The sequence below is a fragment of the Trichoplax adhaerens genome, genomic scaffold, assembly GCF_000150275.1.
Source record: "Trichoplax adhaerens TRIADscaffold_7 genomic scaffold, whole genome shotgun sequence".
NCBI classification, from domain to species: domain Eukaryota; kingdom Metazoa; phylum Placozoa; class Uniplacotomia; order Trichoplacea; family Trichoplacidae; genus Trichoplax; species Trichoplax adhaerens.
In genome coordinates this window covers 3,352,642-3,378,015 of record NW_002060949.1, presented here as the reverse complement: position 1 = coordinate 3,378,015, position 25,374 = coordinate 3,352,642, and the positions used below count along the sequence as shown (strand labels likewise).

Here is a 25,374-nt window from a genome sequence, read left to right as displayed (position 1 = left end):
TGGAGAGTAATTTTCCTACTGAATTCGATGATGGATAAGGCCCAACCAGTGTTGATTGATCAGATTTGTCGATCACAAGCAAGTGTTGAAATGCAACTTGGCTGTCGTTGTTGAAATATTGAAATGGCTTGCAGTCTGTCGGTTGTGCTGTTTATATACTGTACAGCTAGTGTCGATCTTCTACTTCATACTGTGCTGTCGAGGCAGTAATTATGTTCTAGCCACAGTATATTAGTGGTCATTCCTATAGTAAAGTGTTGAAGATGGCATTACCTGATACGGATACATGCTACCATGGATACTAAACCATACAGTACAGTCTCCAGTCCGGGACTGCTCTCACAAAAACGGATGGGACGGACACCTAGCCGTCGTTCAACATGGTCAAAATGGGCGATTGACTCTCTCTGTCTAGCTACTCGAACATTCATTGCTGCTATTGATTCATACCATACACAAGGTAACTTTGAAGTACTGGCTACTTAGAATATCTACAGTATTCTACCCGTACAGTACAGCGTACTGTACACTGTACAGATGTGTCAAAATACAGTATCCCCTTTGAATCTGATGTTCACCCTGTTTCAGACAGACAGACTTAAGCTCAACTGTTTCCTACGGTCTTGTACAGTACTGTATGTCAAAATATCCCCCTTGAATCTGATGTCCATCCTGTTTCAGACAGACAGACTCAAGCTCTAATGTTTTCTACTAACCATACAGTACTGTACACTGTACAGACGTATCAAAATATCCCCTTGAGTCTAATGTCCATCCTGTTTCAGACAGACAGACTTAACCTCTAATGTTTTCTATTTAAGGCACTTGCTACTTCGAATATCTACAGTACAGTATTCTATGGCTACAGTACTGTACTGTACTGTACTGTACAGACGTATTGAAATATCCATCTTGAATCTGATGGCCATTCTGTCTCAGACAGACTCAAGTCCTAACGTTTTCCACCTTGAATCTGATGTCTTTTTTGTCTCAGACAGACAGACTCAAGCCCTAATGTTTTCAACTAAGCACTGACTACTTCGAGTATCTACAGTACAGTACACTGTACAGACGTGTAAAATGCCTACAGTGTACAGTATTATGTACTGTACACGATACTGTACAGAAAGACAGATGGACAGTGCCGTACAGTCACAGTCAACTACAGACTGTAGACCGTACAAAAACGGGCAGTACTGTTAAAACTACAGTAGACGCTATACCAGTCAAGATGGCGGAGAACGACGACTCGCCAAAGTTAAACACCAATATTTCCTCTTTTCGCCAAAATAGGAAAAGCGGCATACTAAACCAAATTGTTCACAAGAATATCCGCTATACTGGAGACGGTGAAGATTGTGTAGATAAAGCGATAGGTTACAGCATTACTGGCGGTGTATTCGGTAAGTGATACCAATGCAACCATGCTGCTACTCAACTTGATCGGCAAGAGTAAAGTCATTTCAACGCCTGCAACATGCTGCATATAGCATTTCCCTCCAATGATAGAATATACCTCTACTAGAATAGTGTCGTAAGCTGAATAGTTTCGAATACCATCATTGTATCTTGGACTATTAGCCAACATGCCAAATTGGCCGAAAATCATTATACAGCGTACAATGCAGCCAGTCAACTTTGAGACAAAACCAACAGCCAACAAGGCGTTGATAAAGAGTTGTCGAAAAATACGCGTACCTTAATAAACATACAAAGATCGAGTACTGTCGACTAGAATGCACTAGGAAAGTAGGAAGTTATCTTACACTGTTCATGAAAGGATATGATTTAAAATATCCTTCTTACTATAAATAGTACCAAGATCTTGAGACAACGAAACAATATACATCTATCTTGCTAGCTCACTTTGGCCATATTTTCCTATCAACCCTTTCATCAACATATGGAATACGAAGATAGCAAAGGATGGATTATAATGAATACGTAATGTTATCATTTCGCTGCTACAATACAACATCTTAACCTTTCCTGTTCCTAAAGCCTTAGCTGTAGTCTTTATTCGCATAGTACCAATCGAGTGCACCTGACTAAACGCCTTTTCTTCCTTTCCCAATTTTCAGCTACATCATCAATTCATTTCTCATGCTAATATCGCTGATAATTAATCATAAATAGATAGCAATAATTGATTAGACTCACGTAACGATTAAAACCCTTTACTGAAATGATCGTAAGGAGTGCTACCAAGCGAGAAAAGCTCAAGATTTTGACTTTGCCTTTTCTAGTGCTGTTAACAGTTATGCTAATTTTTTAAATTTGCCCATTGATGAAAGAAATCATCCTTTCACGACTAATCTACGCTGACACAAATTCAATCCATAAATACACTAAAGTAGTAACTACCGTAGTGGATACTGCATCACAATTCTACATTAACTTTTAACTTTTATCTAGATTTAAGGTACACTATATGGCGCAATGTACGTCGCGTTAGCCTACGAAAAACCACAACCGTACCCGCCTCTCTACCGCCCCGGTATTATAAATCTAGGAAAACTTGCTACCTGTACAGTTACCTTTGGTAAGTGAATACAAAGTGAACAATATGATACCACCACATACAGTTGTGTAGACTGGTGTGTAATCATAGTTACAGCACATGTAATGTATCTTTTACATTTGATGTTAGTCGATGCAATAACTTGTCTTTATTGCTTACTCTAGCTGCTACCGGTAGCATGTTTGCTGTAACAAGCTGCTATACAAGCTATGTTCGCGGAAAAGACGACTCTGTCAATCAATTTATTGGAGGATTTGGTGCCGGATTAGTCATTGGAGCTAAATGTATGTCATTATTACGTGCATACGGGATAGAGATAAAATTGAAATTGCTAAAGATATAACCGATCAATAAATAAACACAAGTTATAATTGCATCCTTTTATTGTTTGTATTAGTCCGCAGTGTAGCAGCTATGATCTTGAGTGGAACTCTAATAGGAGTCACTTCTGCCAGCCTTAGATACCTCGACTTACATCGAGGTATCGAGACTTTCGTTCCTGATACAATCTCACGTTCCAGTATTCCGGACAATCGTTATGGATGGCAATCTCCCCTTCCTAAAGATAGTCAATCTATAACCATCTCCTCAGCGTCAAAGAAACAAGTACCAGAATGGTATGAATCCAAAAAGTCATTGTAACAGGGTCGATATTTTTTAAGTGGTCAAGGCTGGTTTTATCGCAGTGTTAGAAAGTAAATACCTTTTTCATCTATTAAAGGAAAATAATGCAATCAATCGATCCTTACCAAATTGTGTAAACAGGTCCAGATCTACTAAATTCATTCAGGCCATCACTACATACTAAAGATACAGTATGTGAAATCAAATACCAAAATCTAACTTTTTCTTAGTACTGCTTTGGAATTGTCCATGATGTATACTATTCTAACGCTTGCCAGTCACTGCGATGACGTTACGTTTTCTTCATGAATTTGCAAATTATTGTTAACTGTATATTATCTAAATCAGTAAGATTCAAAGGTTAATATTGCATGCTTTCAAAAGTTCTTTATATTGAACATGGCAATAAAAACAAACCTTCCAACACTTTGATGGATGTACTATTGAACCTTCGTTGACTGCTAAATTTCAGCAGATGTTGACGATGAGCATGTTAACAGGTTATGTTACTAACAGTAAAGGGGAATCACTTGTACAATGTGTGGTGCGTACAATATCTACCTTATAATGAGCTAGCAAACTTGATCTGCTGTATTTATAGTTTGCACAGCTAGGACGTGCTTGCAATTTCTTGATGTTAACTATGCTGTACCACAGACTATACAAACAGAACCATAGACTCTATTATATCTTAGAATGCGTTTGGATCCACTTATCACTGTGAGAACAAGTGCTAATACAAGCAAGTTGTCGTACAGTAGTATTAGCATGAATCAAACAAATAGTCTGTGCTTCTATTGAAGCAATTACCTTGTTTTATGTCGTATGAACTTATTCTATACAACAATTGTGAAGAAATGTAGTTTTATTTCGAATTGCGCTTAAGGATATAAAACTTTACTCTTCATAATTTCATTTTACAGTTTGTAATTTGTATAGGGAGGCATCCACACGGTAAACTATCTTTAACAGGCATCTTTTCAGTTACAAGACATTTTACAGTAATCATTTACAAACTTTACTACTCTATATTTATGAATAAAGTAGTATGTACAATAAATATTGTAAACATACATCATCAGAGATAAGCTAAAATTAAAAATGATAAAGTATATTACAGTAGTTTATCCACAGTCAAATTAAATCAAGTTATATTTTTCGATTTCAGTCAGGCCTACAATGAATTATAAAAATTTAACGTCTCTCTTTTCCTTTTTCACGTCGTCTCTTGTTGATCGGATTTCTCGGATCGTAAATATGGTAGGCGTCGACGTCTTGCTTATTCGGATCCCTAGATTTATGTTCTGTATTATCGATATCCAATCGAATAGACATCCTATCATTGCAATAAAGTCTATTAGATACTCTATTCTATGATTCTTGTCTTATGATTTAAATTCTATATCGTCAGTATTCAATCGGTATTGATTGATAACGATTTACATACCAGCTATCATCTTGAACATCTTCATCTGTATCTTCATCATTAGTCAATAAGGACTTATTATCTTTTCCATCAGTATTCATGGAGTCGTTATCCGAAGGCATACTTCTTGCTGCTTGAAGCTTTGATTGGAATTTCGCTAAGAATTCAAGAGTCTAAAATTCGGATATAAAATTTATATGTAGCCTATTCGAGGATTATATTATATACCAGATACCGATTGAAGAGTTCATTTATCATTCAATTTGTGCAGATTTAAAAACTGTAAATATACTACTGTCATATTCACTCTACTGGTACATTTTACTGTTATCGCTCCATAGGAATGATACATCTACTGCATGTGTATGTACCTTCTTTTCCCTATTAGAGTCCTTTCGTAAGTTTTTATTCGTAGAGTATTTCTGCTGTTGCTCTCTATACTCTTTCATAACTTCATTTTCACCCTCTTCTTCATCCTCATCATCTGTCATTATGTTTTTAATACAAGTTATTTACTAGGTACTTATACGTATAATAATAAATTATGCTTTGCAAATTTTCGATACCATCTGATTCATCCTTTACTGTTTCCTGTTTGCGGGATTTTTTTATTTCTCGCATCAGTACTTTTGCCTCTTTTCGTAACTCTTCACTAAAGTAATATCGATGTAATGAATGAAAATTTTACAACTAACAATTTTTAAATAAACAATAAATATTAATTTTCAAAATGTCTAGTTTACGAAACTGAAATGGTAGCAGGAATAGTAGTATCAATCTTACGTTCTAGAAATCTTCTTTTCCTGCGTTTCAATAACTGGTTTTTCAATTTGATTCCTATTCTGTAGTTTATTCCTAATCCGTTCTTTCATGAGGTTGTCATATTCTTCCGATACATTCTAAATCACGTAAGAAATATCATTAAATAATTAAATTAATTGTCATTTTGCAATAATTACGGCTATACAAGAGTCTAACTTCTTCATCGTCAGAAAGTCGCCTTTTACTGCTTGACTCGATGGCTGGCTCAGCACTTAGTTTTGGATCATCAAGGACATCATGACTACTCCTAATTTTGCGATCTGTGGATGTAGCTGCAACATCACCGTCATTTTCTTCTTCTTCCATCCCAAAAGACAGTAATTTAAAGTTTCTAGATAAAAATTAAAATTTGTTGTGATAGAAAGATACTGATTAAACACAACTAGCTAAAATTAAGTGACTGCATCATATAGACAAGTTTTAAATACTGTACTTTGTTGCTGCTGATTTTGCCTGCTTCTTTGCTTCAATTTCAACCTTAGGCTTAGCTTTTTGCAGTAATCTAGGAACAATATCGTCGAAAGGATTTGCAAGTACCTACATCATAGATGATCAGCAATGTTATTACAAAGGTTTATCATATAATCTGCAAAACAAGATAATATCTACACAATTCTTAATTTCACTATCCAATTGTGACACAGTCTATACAGTGCAAGAACATCACCTCTGTTTTAATAATTTTTGGAGGATAAAGTGGTCGATCGTTCCCATCAGTTTCAACCTCAGCAATTTTAAGTACATTATAGATAGTATTACCGGTGACCTAAGTCGTCAACAGTAATAAATTGTATTATTATGTACATATCAGTATGGATCAAACGATTTATTCTTTTAGTAATTATTTAGGGAATCTATAGCCAACCTTTCCAAATATAGTGTTCTTGCCGTTTAATTCATCAGCTCGGTCTAAGGTAAAAAAAAATTGACTACCATTTGTATTCGGTCCGTAATTGGCTACACCGACTAAACCCCTTCGCGTGTATCTTAGTCGTTGATGAAATTCGTCCTGTTATAATATTACATAGTAGATATCTATCAAACGTCAATATTATACAAATTTCTAGGCCAGAAATTTTATTGTCCATTAATGATGATACAAAGTGAAGATCTAGAGCTAATTTAAACGCTGCATAATATTGATTTTAAGTTACAGATCTTACCTGGAATGATTTTCCGTAGATGGATTCACCACCTAGTTAAGATAAAGTTACATTTTGAAGTTAAAGCGAGCCTTTGTGAGTTGATCTTTGACTATTTAAATATCCAGCTACATAAATTTAGCCTTGATTACAGCTACCTTAATTGCTATCTTATTATAAACTTGTCGAAAATATCATTGAATTGATACGGTACAAATTCTATATTATGCATCAATTTACTGTACATTGACTTTAATGTGCATTATAAAGAATAACTAGTTTAAATTCACAATTTTTGAATAAATTTAATTTAAATTATCGCTACTAAGGCTGGTAAGAGTGTTGATATTGAAGAATTATCTCTTAATGTGTACAATATTTCGTCATCATTAACAGCTATTATTATTCTGCATGCACAAATCTGTTTTACTCAGTGGAACTGACAATCATTAATACCGACAAAAATTAAATCTAAAAGCAACCTTGACCAGTTCCTGTAGGATCTCCGCCTTGGATAATGAAATCTAGTTTAGAAGCAAAACATTTTGTTCACTGTAGATGATACAAATTTATGACGAGCTGCATGTTTATTCGACTTGAAGAAAATTGAAAAGTCAAAGTATTTTTAATTGCCATATCGATTACTGATTACTTATGAATGTGTCTCAGATACATACTTTTGACAACCCTATGAAAGACGGTAGAATCATAATAGCCTTCCATGCATAGCTGTATAAAGTTTCTGCAAGCTTTAGGTGCTTCTTTAGACCATAATTCGATGTCAATGTCTCCACAGGAAGTTACTACCAAGACCTACGTTACATCAAATTTTTGTTGAGAATGCTATTGATACAGAGTTTATAAAATCATAATATTTTTATTAACATACTTCATTTTGATTCAAATTAGCTCAAGGATGAATATACTGTAAGTTTGTGTTTAATTCATTATTTGAGTTGATGATATTATCTCATGAGTTCGACAATTATTCAATGTTGGTTTGATTTACTATAATAATTATGATAGGTATACTATTTTATCGTAGGCCAATATTGGATATCATTGCCATACTATAATAATACATCATTATGGTTTACAGGCTAGGTATTGAGGTTCAAATTGAAGACCTCCCTGATAATGACTGTAATGACCTCCACGGTTTGAAGGCAAGTACTGCCCAAAAATGGACTACAAGTATGCATTGCACGAATATACTGGTATCTTTGGGAATATCCACTATACGGTATAGCCATGAGATAATATCAAACATGTAGTTTATGCAAGAAATAGGCAAGAAAATTAGATACAGCTAGTGAAGATCTTGGAATGGCATTTTGTAGATGTGCAACGTCATGCATATCATGATGGCAAGATACCTTAGCTGTTGATGAAATAGGCAAACGTACGATAGACTATGAGTATTTATTTCATATCAAAGGATAATAGTAACTGTTGGAAAATTGCATGGTATGATAATAACTATAGGATATATCCAAGTTCTATGGTAAAAGCTGTCTATATGGATTCAAATTGTTGAATGTTGAATAAGCTCAATTGATTTGGTAGTCGTTTCCAGACTACCAATATCCATGATCTGCAAGTAGAGCGCTGCAAGGGTTGTATCGAGGGATAGGTTGTTGGCTACTGTGGTGGCCGTTTGAGCTACTGCAGGTACTAGCATCACCAGTAGAACAGTTTTCAACAGTTGAAGCAGAATGATAGTCAATCTGTCTAAAGTAATCTTACCTTGCCACTTGTTGGCGGTTCAGTAATGTAGATATTACTCATTTTACAGTTGTTGTAGCTTGTTGTAAAAGCCAAGCAATCGCCAGACAACCTCGCACTTCAAAGATGAAGGATTTTGATGGAAATAGCAGTAGCTAGGACAACTTCGCTAATGTTGCATTGCCTATAGTACAGTACTGTAGTTTAGACTCGTTTCGACCGCGCTACGCTATACAGTACAGTACAGTACAAGGATACAGTGCAAAGTACATATTTCACTGTAAAGTGTACACTGTACACTGTACACATTGGGCGTACAGTGTACAGTACAGTACAGTACAGTACAGTACAGTACTGTACAGTACGTTTCATCAGAGACTACAGTACTGTACACTGTACAGTACAGTATCAGAATGGTATCCTCTTTACATAGCAGTTGTCATCCTTCTCCCCAAAAAGTAACAAGGAGCTTATTCTCTTTTTAAGGGAGAAGGTGACAACTTATTATGCACAAGGTACAGTGTCATTGGGATGGACTGGATTGTACTGTACACTGTACGTACTGTGATCAAACTGGCTACAGTAACGTAGTACAGTCAACACTTACAGGAATAGACCAGCTGTTGCACTGTTACATGGTACAGTGTCCGCACCGACTGAGACAGCGATGGGAAACCTCCAGCCTACGCTAATGATGATCCTACGCAAGCGTATTGAGCTAGGAGCTGTTCGGGACAGTAGAGTAATAAGTCGACCACAACCCATAACCCCCTGTCCATGACCAACATACGTGAGTGGTCTCCCAAGGTGGAAAATTCATCTTCTCCATGGCTGCTTTACTCTCTAGTCGTCTAGTCATCCGACGATTGCCTAGCCATTTGCCCGCTGTAAGTTGAAATAGGGTAGGCCAATCTTGAATGATTAGCTACAGACGAATTGTATAAGACTGTCTATCATTTTGATTATTTGAAATAGCGACTGTCAGTGGGGCCAGCTGCTCGTCGAGCTTGTAGGACTTTAACATCGTCATGCCCATTCATCAACCATAGCTGCACGTCGACAAAGTCTCTCGCTACGGTTAGTTCTCTTGATACCAATTCTGCTAATCTAATTTTAGGCAATGGATAGTGACTATAGAGGATAACGAAATCATGATGGAATCTTACTTTTATGACGATGATCATCTATTGCATGTTGTAGAGCATACGCGATAGTGGCAAGACTTTATGCAATCCATTCGACGCTATTTCGTCAAGACAGTTGCGCATTTCTACAGGTAGGCACCGCAAACTAGTTAAGAAAATTTCTGACACAAGCCCGTGTAGGTACTGTAGATCGATTACAGTAGACGATAAAACCAAGCCAGATTGAGCATACGAGATAGAGGATAGGATACAATTGGATAAGAAACTATATCTTGATATCTTGCATTTCAGTAAATATAAAACACATTTATTTATCCACTCTCTACTTTATTGACAGCCTCGTTGGGAAAGGTGATTGCCTTCAATTTATCGGACATCGGTGAAGGTATCACCGAAGTCAGTATCAAAGAATGGTAATTCTACATGAAAAAATGAATCCGTCATATTAATCTATTTTGCGTATCGATTCTATGCTGGCAAATTATAAGTTACGCTTTTCATAAATGGAATAATTTAGGTTTGTTAAAGTTGGCGATCCTGTTGCACAGTTTGATAATGTATGCGAAGTGCAAAGTGACAAGGTCAGCCTATGATGGTGTCTCTAGAAAACCAAACTTATTGTCCTACAGTGATGCTTTAGTGATTAACATGAATTATTTGCAATGATAGGCCTCTGTAACAATCACAAGTCGCTACGATGGAATTGTTACAAAACTCTACTACGAGGTTGATGATATCGCAAATGTCGGTACTCCACTAATTGACATTGAATTAAATGATGATGCAGCCGACTCAGAAGGCATTCAAAGTACTCCAGAACAGCAGGATTCTACCCCGAAAGAGGCAACCCAGTCCAGGAAGGTATTAATGAAAATAATCAACTTGAAGTAGTTTGGAAACACTAAAAGTTCTATTGAATAGTCTACGCTTTACAAAGTAACCGTAATGAACAAAAGTTTCCAACCAATAACTCACCAATACTAAAATTCCTCCATCACTTCTACTCTACTCTACTCTCATGGGCGTCAACTGATGTTATTATCTATTTCGCTAGGTGGAAGCTGCCAATCTCAACATTGACAAGGTGTTAGCAACTCCTGCTGTTCGCAAAATTGCTATGGAAAATAAAGTCAGTACTGCTAGAACAATTGTAATAGCATTTCTATGCTATAATTTAAAGTCTCATATTTGATTTTAGATTGATCTGGCAAAAGTACCCGCTACAGGAAAAGATGGGAGAGTCTTAAAAGAAGATATGCTTCGATATCTTGAACAACCACAAGCTTCAGGTAAGTTACGATAGTAATCATCGAGGGAAATGAAAATTTTGCAGCATTACAAAGAAGATTGCAATCTAATTCGCAATGTTAATGCACACATTATATCATTCAGAAACCGTTAAAGAACCTGCGCCTATTTCGTCGAAACCGACTCCTAAGCAATCGCCCATTGACGATGGTGTTCCTGTTCCCATACGTGGAATTCGCAAGGCTATGGTTAAAACCATGACCGAATCATTGAAAGTTCCTCAGTTTGGATATTGTGATGAAATCTCTATGAATGCCTTATCTGAGTAAGTATGAAAATACAGTTCTTAACTATTACCCTTGATAGTAGAATACATCGATTTTGTATTTTATCGAATCCCTTTCAGCTTAATCGCAAAATGGAAACAAAGCGGTAGTACTCCAATAGGAATGATGCCTTTTTTCATTAAGGTAGATTCGCAGTTCTCTTTTCTCTGCTTCCTTGATGAAGTAAATAGTATTTATACAACTCTTATTACTTTCACTTTAGGCGGCGTCGCTTGCTCTAAAAGAATTTCCAATTTTAAATAGCAGCGTTGACGAAAACTGTGAAAATATTATATATAAGGTATGAATATCAAAAATTACTCTTAATTTATGGCTTCTGACTCGATATCATGTTATTGTTGTTAGAGTTCTCACAATGTTGGCTTCGCTATGGATTCTGAACAAGGCTTAATTGTACCGAATATCAAGAATGTTCAGGTACCGAGATAGAGTATGAAATAAATCTTTAAAATCTGGTAAGAACCGTAGGAATAGCCAAATGATGCACACTCTTTTCTAGGAATTATCACTTGTCGACGTGTCATTAGAATTTAGCAGACTAAGAGAATTAGGCATGGCTGGAAAACTTGGAGTGGATGATTTATCTGGTGGTACATTTACCTTGTCTAACATTGGATCTGTACGTGTATAGTCGTAACATTTTTTTGTCAAAGCTGGAATAGAATATAGTTTGCCAATTAAAGTAATCACAAATTCTAACGTTTGTAATTGATACATCTCTTTAGATTGGAGGTACCTATTCACACCCTGTTATACTGACTCCGCAAGTGGTTATTGGTGCTTTCGGCCGAACACAGGTATTTCTAATTTTATAAACGTTTTTGTCATGTCTGCAACCACTGTATTATTTATCTATGTTCTTTTTAAACTATTATTCTAATGGCAGGTTGTTCCAAGATTCAATGAGAGTGGACAAGTGCATGAAGCTAAATTAATGAACGTTAGCTGGTCTGCAGATCATCGCATTATTGAAGGAGCTGTGATGGCCCGTTTTTCCAATCTTTGGAAGTCTTTCGTAGAAAATCCTCACTTAATGCTAATGCACCTCAAATAATATCAAAAGTTTGCTTTCGTTTCTTCCAATGCTCTGGCAAATGCACTATAAGATTCGAAATGATGGTCTTGCGAACGAGCTGCAAGCTCGGAGTTATGTATCATGCCTGATAGAGCCTCAAAGTTACAAGCATTTACATAAAGAATCACACAGAATCATTATTTTACGAGAAGATGTACCTCGGATTGTTCATATTTTACGTACATGCCAATTTAATGCAGAGAAAATTATGATATTCATTTTCTTTAAATGATGATAAATTGATCGAAAATTTGGTCTTTTAGAAATAAAAAAAGTTTATGGAAGTTTAGAAATAAACCTCAAGCCCATATACCTTTTGGACCTATATAGCAACCTAAATTATCTTTTTTTCACATTTATTAAACTTATTTTAAACTTACTTTCAGCTTCATTACTGAATCATTGCAAAGGCATTCTAGTATTGTTACAAACCCGTGATAAATTCTAAAGATTTAATAGATGTCTCCTGCGGTACTTTTTGCTATCTACATATATCTTAGGGTAGGATGCATTAGGGGTGTCAGAGGTTCGATCTACGATGCATTAACTAGAAAAAATTACTTCAATTATCTAAATGTGTTTACAGCTTTTATATAGCATCCGCTATAGTGACAAGGTTAACAAATCTGAAAGGAATGATTCCGCTTTTAGACCAAAGTAATCTGTACGTTTATTATACTGTATTCAGATGGCACCCGCATTGTAGTTTTCATTAATTTCATTAGGAGTTTAAATCGAATAGGAGTAAATGAGCAACTCTGTTCTGCTAAAGAAAGTTGAGAATGATAGAAGGAAAAGACATACACTTTTTATTTTTATCTTAAATTGGTTAGTTCAAGCCGAATGTGAATGTGCTCTACGGTTAACTCTACATTTACAGACATATTTCCAATACTACAAGCCCAAGAATTGACTATACTGATCCAAGTGTAAGATAAAATGTAAATGGATGAGTGCCTATCGCGGTTGCACCTCAACGCTGAATGAAGATGAAATCAAAAACTAATGCATATTCCTATACTCACAATCATTGACTCCTTCCTGCATCTACGTGAGCCTCCGAGAATAATATTGAACTAGTCACATCCTATCACGGGCATGCAAACGAGCTTTCCAACAAAAAGTAGACTACATACTTGAAGCTTTCCGTCTTCAAGTAATTAGTTATATACTCGCATAATGTAACGTTTAGAAGAGCAGTTTTCCTTTTTGTTTAGAGCTGTGGAATGAAAACACGACATTTCATTCTACTGCAGTCATGCCGTCTGCTGTTGAAGGAGAAAATACTAGTTCATGCGTCACTTTTTGCATATCCATATATGAAGTGGAGAAAGCTTATTCCTGTTGGCTCATGAATTTTATTACAGACACGACAAAGTAAAGCATCGAGCAAGAGACATTTTATAGATTGCGAAGGAAAAATTTCAAAACATGGCTAACAATGGTGCGCGCCCCCTTTTGACCCCTAGCTCGATACTTTCCATACTGTACGCTAGTACAGTACTGGTGGATGGCCGAGTGATTACAGTTACTGTATACCGTGTATTAGCGTGTAATGCAGTATACACGGCGTAACATCTTCGCAGGGAAAGTACCCAAACTGGCTATAACGTCATAGAGAATGCACCAGCGGATACATGATCGTAGACGAAAACAACTACTTAGCGACCTGACACGAGCATGCGCATATCCGTAACATCGGTTTGCAATATTTCAAATTTGTTACGGTTGCTAATTTAGTAAATAAATCAATTAATCTGCATCACTCACAACCAGCAAACTAGGAAGAATATTATTAACTGTAAATGATTTATTACACTAAGAGCCTGTCGGATTTTCGATTAGAAGCACTAGGAAGTGTACTGGATACTTACTATTCGATGAATCAAGGCTAGAACTGACTGTGCATTCATCGACGTATCAAAGTTAAATGTTCGCTTGTTATTTTTCACGCCTTGAACTCGAATATTCTGGTGCTGATTTGTAATCAATCATAACCGGACTTATTTTAGTTGCTGCTAAATACGTATCTACCTTTTGCTGACTGGCACAGAATAGTAAAGTCAAAGGCGTATTGTCTTCGATAGCGTAAATTAGATATCATTGGTGAAATTGATAACATACTATATTACTCGATCGTAGTTTACTCGCAATTGAATCACACACGTATTTCGGTAAAGGAAGAACTTGAAACAACAAACATGGAATCATTTTATGCATTAAAAGAAGAAAAAGAAAATCGGTTTTGTTCCGGTGATGATAACGTTAACGACTGTATAACGTATATGAACCAGGTATGGATGAAATTTTATCATCACTTAACTAGGAATCACTACAACGTAACTCAGTGTACAAATTACTTTAGCATGACTAAACTTGAGCTATTTCCATTAGAAACCGTACCTGCTGATACTGCAGTGTCTCACTTGTTCATGGATAAAGTACAGTAGTGCCTCAGAACTATTACTATTCTGTTCATTAAATGAGTTGTATTTTTCAAATTGATACAGTTTGACCTCTTTTAGGCTTCCAGCTACATAAGATTTTCTTTGATATATATTGTAATACAGTTGATAAGGATGATATTCATGGATAGGTTAGGGTAATAAGATTAATTCTCCATTTTAATACACTTTTCTAGGAATTACAAGTACATGGATTTCAGGCCCTACAAACGTCATCAGAAAATTCGCGTACTTTAACCATTGAATTATTGAATCACTTATATGTATTACTACAACAACATCGTCATGATATGAAAATTAGAGAAGATCTCCAAGACAAGTAACGATAATAATATATAAATAATACAATTAATTATTAGTCAAGTTCCTATGACATGTCATATATCCTATTACTGTATGAGGTTACTAAATGCATAATTATGCAATTTAATCTATAATCATATTACTTATTCCTATATTGATTTATTCCACGCTGCACCTATGCGAATGTCGATCTAATACTGTAATCATGTGTTAACTTAAGTATCTAGCGCTTCGATAATTAGAGTATGCACTACCATCTATTGCACTAAAAAAGTTCGTCGTCTTAATAATTTCAGACTATTGCGAAGCAATAGTGATATGCAAACCGCTCAAAGAAGTCAAAAACTATACAAGGTAAAGATACTGATAATTCTGTTTATTGGTTAGTATGCACAAAATCAAACATTTCATTTTGTAGACATGCTCCGATTTTGCTGCTGATTGACGTAGTTACCATGTTTTTACCCGTAACTTAATAAAATCTATTACACTATCGTGCTAGTTCTTATACTGACTTTTCGTTGCAATAGGACGAACTCGACAAATCGTTGCGAGAAAATCAAAGCATTAGCGAGCAAAATCGACAGTTAGAAGAGAAAATTAAGTCGTTGAATAGTAAATTAAAAGGTGAAAAGGATGAGGTATGGAGATTTCAATTATTAAAATTCTTTGAGCTACGCATTGTCACATATTTAATATTGATCAAGGTTTGATTCAAATTTAATCTCCGATCATTTTTGTAATGTCCACGTATATACTGTACACATGTAATTATGAACTACTGCATGTATATACGAGTATCTTACATTTTCATTCTTATATGAAATTGATTAAAGCTGAAGAAATTAAGAAGCAACGTACAGTATATAAAAAATCAGCAAAAAAAGGAAATGAATAAAATGGAAAAAATTAATACAAGACTAAAAGAGAGATTAAACGTCGTAAGATATGACATGACTTCTACTCATTCAAAAATTAATATCAAATCACGATACAATATTTAATCTTATAAAATATACGGCCATTCTTTAATCAAACTCAGTTCATGTCAGACAAAAATCAAGCAAAAAAAGCTGGCATGGATGTTCTAAACTCACTGCAGAATCCTAACGGTAAACGTGCTGTATGGAAGACCAAGGCTAAGTATGAACGATAATTTTACCAGTATTCAAATTATGTCATTCTCTAAGTCCATTTATCGGGTTATTTTAAGTTGTAATGTTATTCCTACTGTACAGGGATGATGAAGAAATGTACCAATCAATCGTGTGTGGATACGAAGATAAAGTAAAAGTAAGCTATAAATTTTTATAGGATTCAAAATGTGAGATAAAGGCATTTACTTTTACTAATTTTAACACTTTTTGACGTAGGATCTGATAATGGAAAATAGTACTTATCGGGACTTTGCCAATAGTATATATAGCAATTTAGTACGACTACAATGGAAATTCGAAGGAAAGGTAGCATCATCATCGTCTATGTATGTGATTTGAGCAAATAGTAAAAGTGCGCTTTTCTTTCAGCACAATCTTGCAGAAGCTGCAGACGAAAATTTGCAGCAGTTGGACCCAAATATTTTACCTGACGGTATTTTTCAATTACCACTTGAGATGTCAAGGGATTGTAAGTGAATTGCCATAACATACCAGTCTTAGTTACAATTTTGATCTTGATTCTAACATCTTGAATCTTTCATTTATAGCTATTGAAACTACTCTCCAGAATATGTGGGATAACTTTGATAAAGCTATTTTGTCATCCCTTAAACAAACGATAGGTTTCTTCTAATTACTAATTACAGTCTTTATTGATGGCAATCACTATAAATACTTCTAATGTTTTTAATACGTTAAACTTATTTACTCTCTCTTGAAGACACTGCTGGTCAAAATTTAGATGCCAATGTGAATGAAATCGATAGTCTAAAACTGGAATTGCAGGAATGTTTATTAAAAATATCGGAACGAGACAAAGTTATTCATGTACGTCAAGGATCTTTTATGATGCTATTATCAATTTCTTAAAATCTTTTACAATATAATATCATGTTACATACAACTGCAGGAATTCCAAAATGCTCAGAGTGATATCAAGAACGATACCCATGTCTTGGTAAATTTTTAATTTCGTGTACAATTTGAAATCGATAGTTTAATTAGCATTAACTCATTTTAGATATATTGTTATTATTCCAGAATGAGTCGCTTTTATATGCAGAGAAGGAGGAGGTCGAGAATTTAAAGGCTGAATTACGAAAGCAGAAGGAATCTCTTGAGAAGGAAAGGGCTCTTGTGGCAGAAGCTGCCGTTAAATTAAACCGCGAGGTAATAAAATAAATTTTCAAGCTTTCCCTTTACATTTTTACTATATCGATATGATTAGCTGATGATATATTTATATTTGGTTAGCGAAAAGAATTCGAAAGTGATCGAGTGGCTTTATTAGAGGCACAAATTGGTGCATCTCCTCTATCATTTGAGAAATCACAAGGTATGGGACTATTATTAATATAAAGTAATTATAATTAAAATACGTCAGCTTTTAATGCTATGTTGTACTTTTGCATTATGCTATGAACAATTTAAGTTATTGAAGCTATAAAATCATTTTCAAAATCGTTTTCGTAAGACTTATCCACACCGGTTGCCGGAAAGGCTAGTTACGATCGCTACAAAATCAAGACTCCCTCTACATCTGAATTATATAAATTTATAGACACTGAAATTGCTGGTCACACGACAAAGTGTGTATGATTTATATATTTGCTGGACTCCAACTGAATTAAATTATTGATATGACATAAATTTAGCACTAATTTACATTCAATACGTTATATATCAATAGTGTGGATTCTGGTGTAGAACAAAGTCCTAGTGATGATCAAACCCAAACGGGCAGTAGTCTCGCACCGGTGCAAGAATCACCGAAAAACAATGGAACAACCGATTGTAATCGAGTCAACTTATTTCAGGGATAAAATCACGGAAAGATTTTGTGTTACGTATTCATAGCAATAAGAATGTTATACAGCCTTCCTTTATAGAAGCTTACTTGTATAAAACTGTCGTGGACTGTATGTATCTATATGATTTGATAATATTTAATTTGGCCAATATTTTATGGCCGAGTATTCTATCATTAATTACTCACAGACCTGACATATACAGTATATTCCTACAAAGGATAGCATTATCTAATCGCGCTTTTTATCAATTAAATCTGATGCCATGTGATATAATATATTTGATAGTAAATTATTCTCATTTTTCTACATTAGGGAAAGAATGCGACTTTAAATTACGATCATTCTAAATTATGCTATTAGGCTTCCTACTAAAATTATATTCTGTTATACTTATATTATCCGTCGAATATCTTTCTATATACTTAAGCATTATACACAAATGTAATTCAGCATTATTCGTGGACGACCTGATTCTTGAATATAATATTGCTGTAGAGTTTTGTTTAATATAGTCTTGCTGTAAAGTTACTATCATATTGTCAATAAAATCCTTGCGTCGTAGAGTTTGCAAATGCTGACGCAAAGATTAATATAAATGCTTAGTTTCAGAATGTAGCCAACATCAAGCAGTGTAGGTATAAATATAATTTAATTTGCAATTACTGTAGCGGTAGTTAATACATATTTAACACATGAAGTAAGTTTTAATTTTGATCACTATGTAGCCTAGATCTAGGGAAAGTTTTAAACTTATTTCTTTATAACATGGCTATATATGTATATTAATTAAATGTAGTTATTTATTTATTACTGTAAAGTCAGTCTTCCCATTTTAATTAAAGCCCTACAACACCATGTATAAAAATATGACAGTTACTTTATAACGAATGAAATCCAGATATTATTACTCTAGCAGTAATTGATCTAAGTCGTTAATAATATTTAATAATTATGATTTTGCGTAATACTTCCTATAGTAATGATTTCGGGAAAGCAAGCAATTACAATTCCAATTTTTTAGTGCCTTGTTAGCGCAACGACAGCCTACATAAAATTAAGTAAAATTATCATTCATATCTGTGCTACTCCATAGTAATTAACCAATATACCAACTAACACAGTGACAATATTTTCTTCTATTTCGTATTTTGAAATTAGATTAGATCCTACTTAAGAAGCTGTAAGTTGTAAAGAAAGCATATCAATAAGGATATTCGCAATCATTAGACTAAAGTTGTACATAGTTGAGTTTATGGCCAAGAATATTATTTAAGCTACATAGTAGCTGCATAATAATCTGTATCTAATATAATTGTACTTTGTAGTGAGGTATAGTAACTTTCAGAAAAAACATCATAATTTAAAATATCAATCAAAGGGCGGAATAAAGAATTATGCAAGTCATCTCCTTTGAGAAAGTATAAATGAGAGACAGAAATAATCAAGAATACAATCTATTTTTCTAACGGACTTGAAAGTGTATAATCTTGCTAACAATTGATGAGGTTATCGGATCTATCCCATAACGAATAATGATCAATCAGCATTTAAATAATAAATCGGCAAATTAAAGAACACCAATAACTTTTTGGAAAAGTGTAAATGTAGTATCAGGAGCGTCTCTAATTGCATAATGGCCAGCATTTAGTATCCAATGATAGGAAAATTGCTTATAGCTCTTAGTAAATGCTATGATATTATCCTGATCATATATTGGTACTTTATCAATTTGCTGATATTGATACAAATCTGACCACTTTAGTTTATCTATCCATGCTTGTGTGCCGATGGTATTAGTTAAACCATCAAATTGGCCAGTAAAGACAGCAACTGTTATATTATCACTTAGTAGGCCATCTATTTTATCGGTAACTGATTGCATGATGTCGTTTCCTAATATTTGATAGACTTGACCATTGCCAGGATACCAGGTTAAATTTTGAGGTATGTTGCCTAATGCGTTCCTTATTGGGCCATTCATCAATTGTGATAATAATACTTCTTCACTACTATTGTTGATACGATGAGATGGTGTAAATGGATTATGATCAACATGTCGAAGTACATTATAGACATCAACTAGACCAGTAGCATCTACGATATACGTAAGCAATCGTATTAAAGTTGTGGATGCTTGATCAAATTGTTGTTTATTAATTAATTGGGTAATTTTATAAACGTATTCATGAGCCAATTTAGCTTCATTGTCATCCATTAAAGAGAAAGCTTTGTAATAATCAATATAGGATGTCACAGTATCTATAGGCGATATTAATGGATCGAATAGGCCGATTCCAGTAAGATTACATTGGATTCTAGTATCAGCAATGGCTTGCGTTAGTAAAGATGCAAATGAAACTGCCATTTTACCACCGTAGGACTGGCCAAAGATGTACAAGGGCAATTGATGCATATCTGGTACTGCGCTATAGAAATCTCTTAATACTGAGAATAAATCGGTAGCAATTTGGTGCTCATCTCGTGCATATAACGATAAATCATCAGCGTAGCTAAAGCCTGTCCCTACAGGACTATCAATAAATAATAAATGAACTTTATTGGCCCAAGTTGTATTTCGAGTACGCCAATGCATATCATACGGACCAATTTCTAAAAAATTTCCCATACCACTAGCAGCTTCTCCTGGCCCACCTTGTAACCATATCACTAATGGTATTTGTTGGCTTTTGGTCTTGAAACTGTTTCTGCATGGATAGTACCACCAAAACATATGCACACCTGGTCTAACAGTTACATAAGACCATTTCTTGCCAAGTAAATCTGTAGGAATATGAGTATTTTTGTTGACCAATGTGTCCGCACCTTCCTTCACGATATTTGGAGTCCCAGCACGTATGCTTGCTGCAACAGTAATTACCGCAAGGAGAAACTGGACTGCCTTATAAATAACCTTAGCGGGGTTTTGATGTCTTAACAGCATGTTAACATTTTAAGATTGTCAATCTTCGCTATTTTAAACTTAAATCTTCAATTTCTATTGTAAAATAAAGTAATCTTTAATCTGTCGTGTTATCAGTAAACAGGAAAATCTCTTCGTTAGTCAATAATTTAATCAGAAAATGATCACTATATCAAATTTGTAAAGTAGATCAAACCGAAAGTGCGCAGTTTATTAGAACTTCAATACCGTTGCAGTAGATTCGAAATAGATCAAAATTGAATAGATACGTATAGGGTAATTAACTCCTATTTTCCTTATCCAAATCTTAATCGATAAGGATGATTATAAGCTATGTGATAGTTCTAAACTAGAAATCAACTTGATATTAGTTAGGAGAAAATAAAATCTAAAAATAAGAATCAAAAATACTGTACTTTACTTTTCTATTTAGTAAAGAAGTTGAAATATTGCTGGAACGTTATAATTTATTTTTAGTCTTTCTAATAATGTTGATAGCCAACAATTTTGAAGAGTTACTTTCTTTTCAGTGATCGCTTCAATCAATTTAAATCCAGTCAAGATGAATAGCACTTTTCTTTATTCTTGACAAATTTGGAATAAAAGATTTTGCTCAATTTTAATTATAAATTGAGAATTTTAGACATGCGTGTTCAGTTATCCATAAGTATTCGCGGGTCGCCACGGGGTCAGTCATAATATTTAATCAGCAAAAAGAAAATTAAATTAATCAAATATCCTCATGATCAATTAGCCAGTGTATAGGTTGATAAAGTCTCGATGAACACGTTAAAGACTAGCTAATGCATACTAGAAACTCGCCTAGCGGACAATAGATCAAGTAAATAATTCACATTTTGAAAAATGTCGGGCATTGAAGGAAAATTTTTAATTTTTCACTGCCTTTCTTAAAGTATTTACATTTGCAATCGGTATAATAGCGTTATTTGTACTATAGCCAATGCTGCTAGAATGAAAATATGTTATTTTTTAAAAAGTTTTGCAAGGATATTCCGTATATGGAAATCTATTCTTATGGTGATAAATGATATTAATAACTTTCTTTGTTCCTTTATTTCAGCTCAATGATCACAACGATCCAATTTTTTATAGCAGAAAGTAGGATTGCTTTAAGATATAGTTTTGAAATTTATATCCTAATGAATCAGAAAATATCTGAGTCGGTACAATATTATTGCTTTAGCGCTATAGTAAATTAGAAGTTTTCTTTGGTCCGTTATTGTAAGAAGTTATAATACCGTTTATGATAATATAGTCTTAATATTGGTCACTATTTTATGTTTCTGAAAACGGTGTGGATTTGATTTGAGATGCTAAATATTAATTGAAATAATCTGAAAATATTCAATCTGTATGATTTAATCACTTTAATATCATAGCAAATCGAAATTATTTTTCGTTATTGCAACTACTCCGAATAATGATTTTAACCTTAATTTTATAGCCAAAATTGGCAGTTGTAATCCTATCCTTAATGCTACTGAAAACTATCAGTGATTTTGGGCAGTAAATTCTGATAGTGTAATCTAAAAATTACCAGCAATACCAACCCGTTTTCTGCTGCTAGAAAATGATCCTAAAATTTAAGCATTAAAATTCTATGGAATAAACTGAAAACATTTCAAAGCTATTCGATCTAATGTCAAGATGAAAACTAAAAATTTTAGAATTTACTCTAACATTGTAACCGCTGTAAACTGTGTTTCCGTTTTTATTGTTATAAGTAGCCTTATGAAGAAATTCTGTAGTGTGACTATCAAAAGTTAAAGACCATCATACTTCCTTTAGCTATTAAAAATTTATACTAATGTTACATTAATCCTTTTGGTGTTACGTTAATTAAATATTCCGATATTTGTATGGAATCAACACCAAGTATTCGATTTTTAGCCTTTAATCATAGAATGACCTAAACAGCAATGCCAACAACATCGTTAGAGCTAACGTTACCGTAATGTTAGCAAAAAATATGATTTGTCCAGAATTTTCGAAAAATAAGTCGTATAGACACACTATAAGGCATTACCGGTAATGGATGAAGCTAAGCACTTTAGAGAAGGATTGATTATATAGAGTTTCCATAAGAAATTGTGCATCATTTGCAAATAGACCATTAATAGCGAATAAAGTACAGGGCATTGTAAGTCTATAACATCTTTTAAATCTACTCGTAATTTAATGACGCCTAATTTATAAAGAGTACCCCAAAAAAGATATGAATTTAAAATGCAACGTGAAACTGTTCAACTCAGAATGTATTCCAGCTTTATAGCGATGAAATTCGACTACAAATGACGAATAAAACTGTCTGTATGTTCTTTCCTAGTAGGATACCATTATTAGCAAGACTATTTCTTTCATATAATTTAATGAAAGGAATATAACTGAGAAGTAAATAGCGCAATGCTCACAATTCTTCAATAACATCCATAGAATAACTTTCAGCTTTACATATTACAAAAATGAAGCATTTTACGTTCCTTTCATTGAAATTACAGCCATCGACTGCGAACTAGTTTACCAGATACGAAAGTATTTATATAAATAGAAATCCAGTATTATGCCATTCAGATTGACTGAAGAGTTTTAATTATCAGCTTTTATTTCTCAATACGGTTTATTGTATGCCTTAGCTTTACATATACTGGCATTAAAATTAGGTTACTACTACTGTACTTCTTTCCTGAAATACTCAGCCACTGAACAAGGCTGGATCCATTACAGGGATAACATGCCTTATTTAAAACAATATAGATTTATACAGAAAATCCTATCTAATTCGAACTGGCTACCCGTTTTTTACTAACGAAGGTCATTCTTCACAGAAATTCTATGATAGAATATTTTCAGACTGGCAACGATTATATCGTACCGCTATTATATTTATCTCTAAGAATGGATAGTTCGTGAGTAAGAATGTACTACTTGGGTAAAGAAGTAAATAATATCATTTTACATTTAGTTGTGGAGCACTTGAAATTAAATAATCGCAATTACAAGTATGCAAGATGAATAAAGAAGTAGTTAGTGCTATTTTAAATATGATAGTGAAGGCTAAAAATTAAAAAATATGATCTTAACTCTATTTTATCCGCGATCTTAGAACGAAATCTTTTCGCATGAAGCTGTACGTATTAGAGACTAGCATACTGATATCGCAGGATGAAAGGACCCTAGGTGAGTTTCATTAATTGCTTTAAGTTACTAGATATTAGTAAAATACTGCATGATGATGAACTATTTTATAGAATAAAAATAAAAGATTGGAATATAACGTTTGCGACATAAATATTTCTTCTGTCTCATATTACAGGTGATGAACTAAATAATGGTAAGATTGTAGACTATCCTTGCTATGAAATTCCGATGAATCCATATATGTGCGTATTTCATATTCTAGAGAGAATATAAAGCATAAACAAAAATCTATTTATAATGCCCATTGCATGTGTGAAGCATTCCATTAAAATAAAGACTGTTTGTCAAAGATATAATAGAAAAGTTAATATTTATAACCTGTGCGGCAAGGATGTATAGGGCAACTCTCTTTTTTGTTCATCTTTTTTTTTATTTCGAAAAGTTAACATAGATATATAGAGAGAGAGCCATTACTTATGACAGATAATAAATAAGACTATAGCTATCTTTAGGTAACAAACGCAACTCTTTGCCGAGGAACAAAGAAATTCAGTTTCTAATAGAATAGTAATATATGCGCCTTTAACATTACAATACGGCTAGAATAACTGATAATTCTTCAAACTTTTACGATATTTTAAACTATTTCATTACTCTGAATAATTTCAAGGCCATTTATCAAGCTACAATATTAATGCCAAAACTATCACAATAAATAAAAGTCACCAAAAGATGTAGTGTTGGCAGTTGGGTATTTCTTAATGTTTAATGATTTATTGATAAATTGATCGTGAAATATTGCCACTTGAAATCATTTTCAAAGCTTGATTAGATTTTATAGAGAAATTTCTCTTAAATAATGAAATACAGAAAGAAATTATATTAGTTTAGACTGTACTTTGAAACTGTACAAAAGTTAATCATAAACTTTTGTAGTCATGGTACAGGAAAAGGATTTGCCGAATATCCCTTGTAAAGCTATTGAATAATATACAATATGAAATGTCTTTTTAACCTAATTTACTAACATCAAATTTTTATTATTGTTGTCATCGCCTTACTTCAAGCTAATTTATGAATAAGTATTACTATAAATTAATTAAAGATCCTAAAGCCATATAAATTATATAAAGATTCTCATTTAATTTTCCCTGCTATTATGGATTTTAATCATGTATCATAAGTTGTCAATAAGAATGAAATAAATACCTGTATCATTCTAATAAATATACAAATACAAGTAATGTCTGCTTCATATTTAGAAAAATTAATTTTCTACATCATATCCGTATACAGTAATAGTAATCCTTTGCAGTAATAGGGTTTGGTATCTAGTCAATCCTTAGTATACAGTATTTTCTATGGGGTACTTACTATCAGTCGTTTATGGCCGTTTTGCCAAGAGAGTATTCCTTGCTAATGGTCTAATGGATCTAAATTTTTTAGTCTATTACTAAATAAATATACACCCTAGTCGCTTTGGT

The 25,374-nt window shown here is 33.8% G+C and overlaps 5 protein-coding genes across 5 annotated transcripts; 3 read left to right on the top strand and 2 right to left on the bottom strand.

Annotated features, from left to right (window-relative positions):
• Positions 1–1,231: 1,231 nt before the first annotated feature.
• On the top strand, positions 1,232–3,163 carry TRIADDRAFT_58155 (uncharacterized protein; the record flags this gene model as incomplete). The annotated part of the gene is made up of 4 exons (XM_002114360.1): positions 1,232–1,403; positions 2,423–2,542; positions 2,686–2,805; positions 2,919–3,163. 4 exons carry the CDS (start codon positions 1,232–1,234, stop codon positions 3,161–3,163), a joined length of 657 nt encoding a protein of 218 aa, XP_002114396.1.
• Positions 3,164–4,339: 1,176 nt separating this feature from the next.
• TRIADDRAFT_27830 (uncharacterized protein) lies at positions 4,340–8,323 on the bottom strand (the record flags this gene model as incomplete). The annotated part of the gene is made up of 13 exons (XM_002114029.1): positions 4,340–4,481; positions 4,647–4,744; positions 4,943–5,055; positions 5,138–5,223; positions 5,355–5,470; positions 5,550–5,724; positions 5,827–5,930; positions 6,061–6,159; positions 6,259–6,402; positions 6,557–6,588; positions 7,018–7,059; positions 7,213–7,348; positions 8,282–8,323. 13 exons carry the CDS (start codon positions 8,321–8,323, stop codon positions 4,340–4,342), a joined length of 1,329 nt encoding a protein of 442 aa, XP_002114065.1.
• Positions 8,324–9,738: 1,415 nt separating this feature from the next.
• TRIADDRAFT_28052 (uncharacterized protein) lies at positions 9,739–12,054 on the top strand (the record flags this gene model as incomplete). Its single annotated transcript, XM_002114359.1, has 12 exons — positions 9,739–9,818; positions 9,923–9,986; positions 10,075–10,266; positions 10,490–10,534; positions 10,604–10,694; positions 10,798–10,978; positions 11,060–11,123; positions 11,203–11,280; positions 11,346–11,417; positions 11,500–11,619; positions 11,726–11,797; positions 11,887–12,054. Coding segments are annotated over 12 exons (1,227 nt in total), but the record flags the coding sequence as incomplete, so codon positions are not given.
• Positions 12,055–14,276: 2,222 nt separating this feature from the next.
• On the top strand, positions 14,277–18,158 carry TRIADDRAFT_58152 (uncharacterized protein; the record flags this gene model as incomplete). Its single annotated transcript, XM_002114358.1, has 14 exons — positions 14,277–14,369; positions 14,717–14,859; positions 15,140–15,197; positions 15,374–15,484; positions 15,886–15,986; positions 16,082–16,136; positions 16,217–16,306; positions 16,370–16,469; positions 16,549–16,623; positions 16,722–16,828; positions 16,911–16,958; positions 17,042–17,170; positions 17,255–17,336; positions 18,124–18,158. 14 exons carry the CDS (start codon positions 14,277–14,279, stop codon positions 18,156–18,158), a joined length of 1,227 nt encoding a protein of 408 aa, XP_002114394.1.
• A 1,220-nt stretch (positions 18,159–19,378) lies between these two features.
• TRIADDRAFT_27354 (uncharacterized protein) lies at positions 19,379–20,752 on the bottom strand (the record flags this gene model as incomplete). The annotated part of the gene is made up of 1 exon (XM_002114028.1): positions 19,379–20,752. One exon carries the CDS (start codon positions 20,750–20,752, stop codon positions 19,379–19,381), a length of 1,374 nt encoding a protein of 457 aa, XP_002114064.1.
• Positions 20,753–25,374: the final 4,622 nt, after the last annotated feature.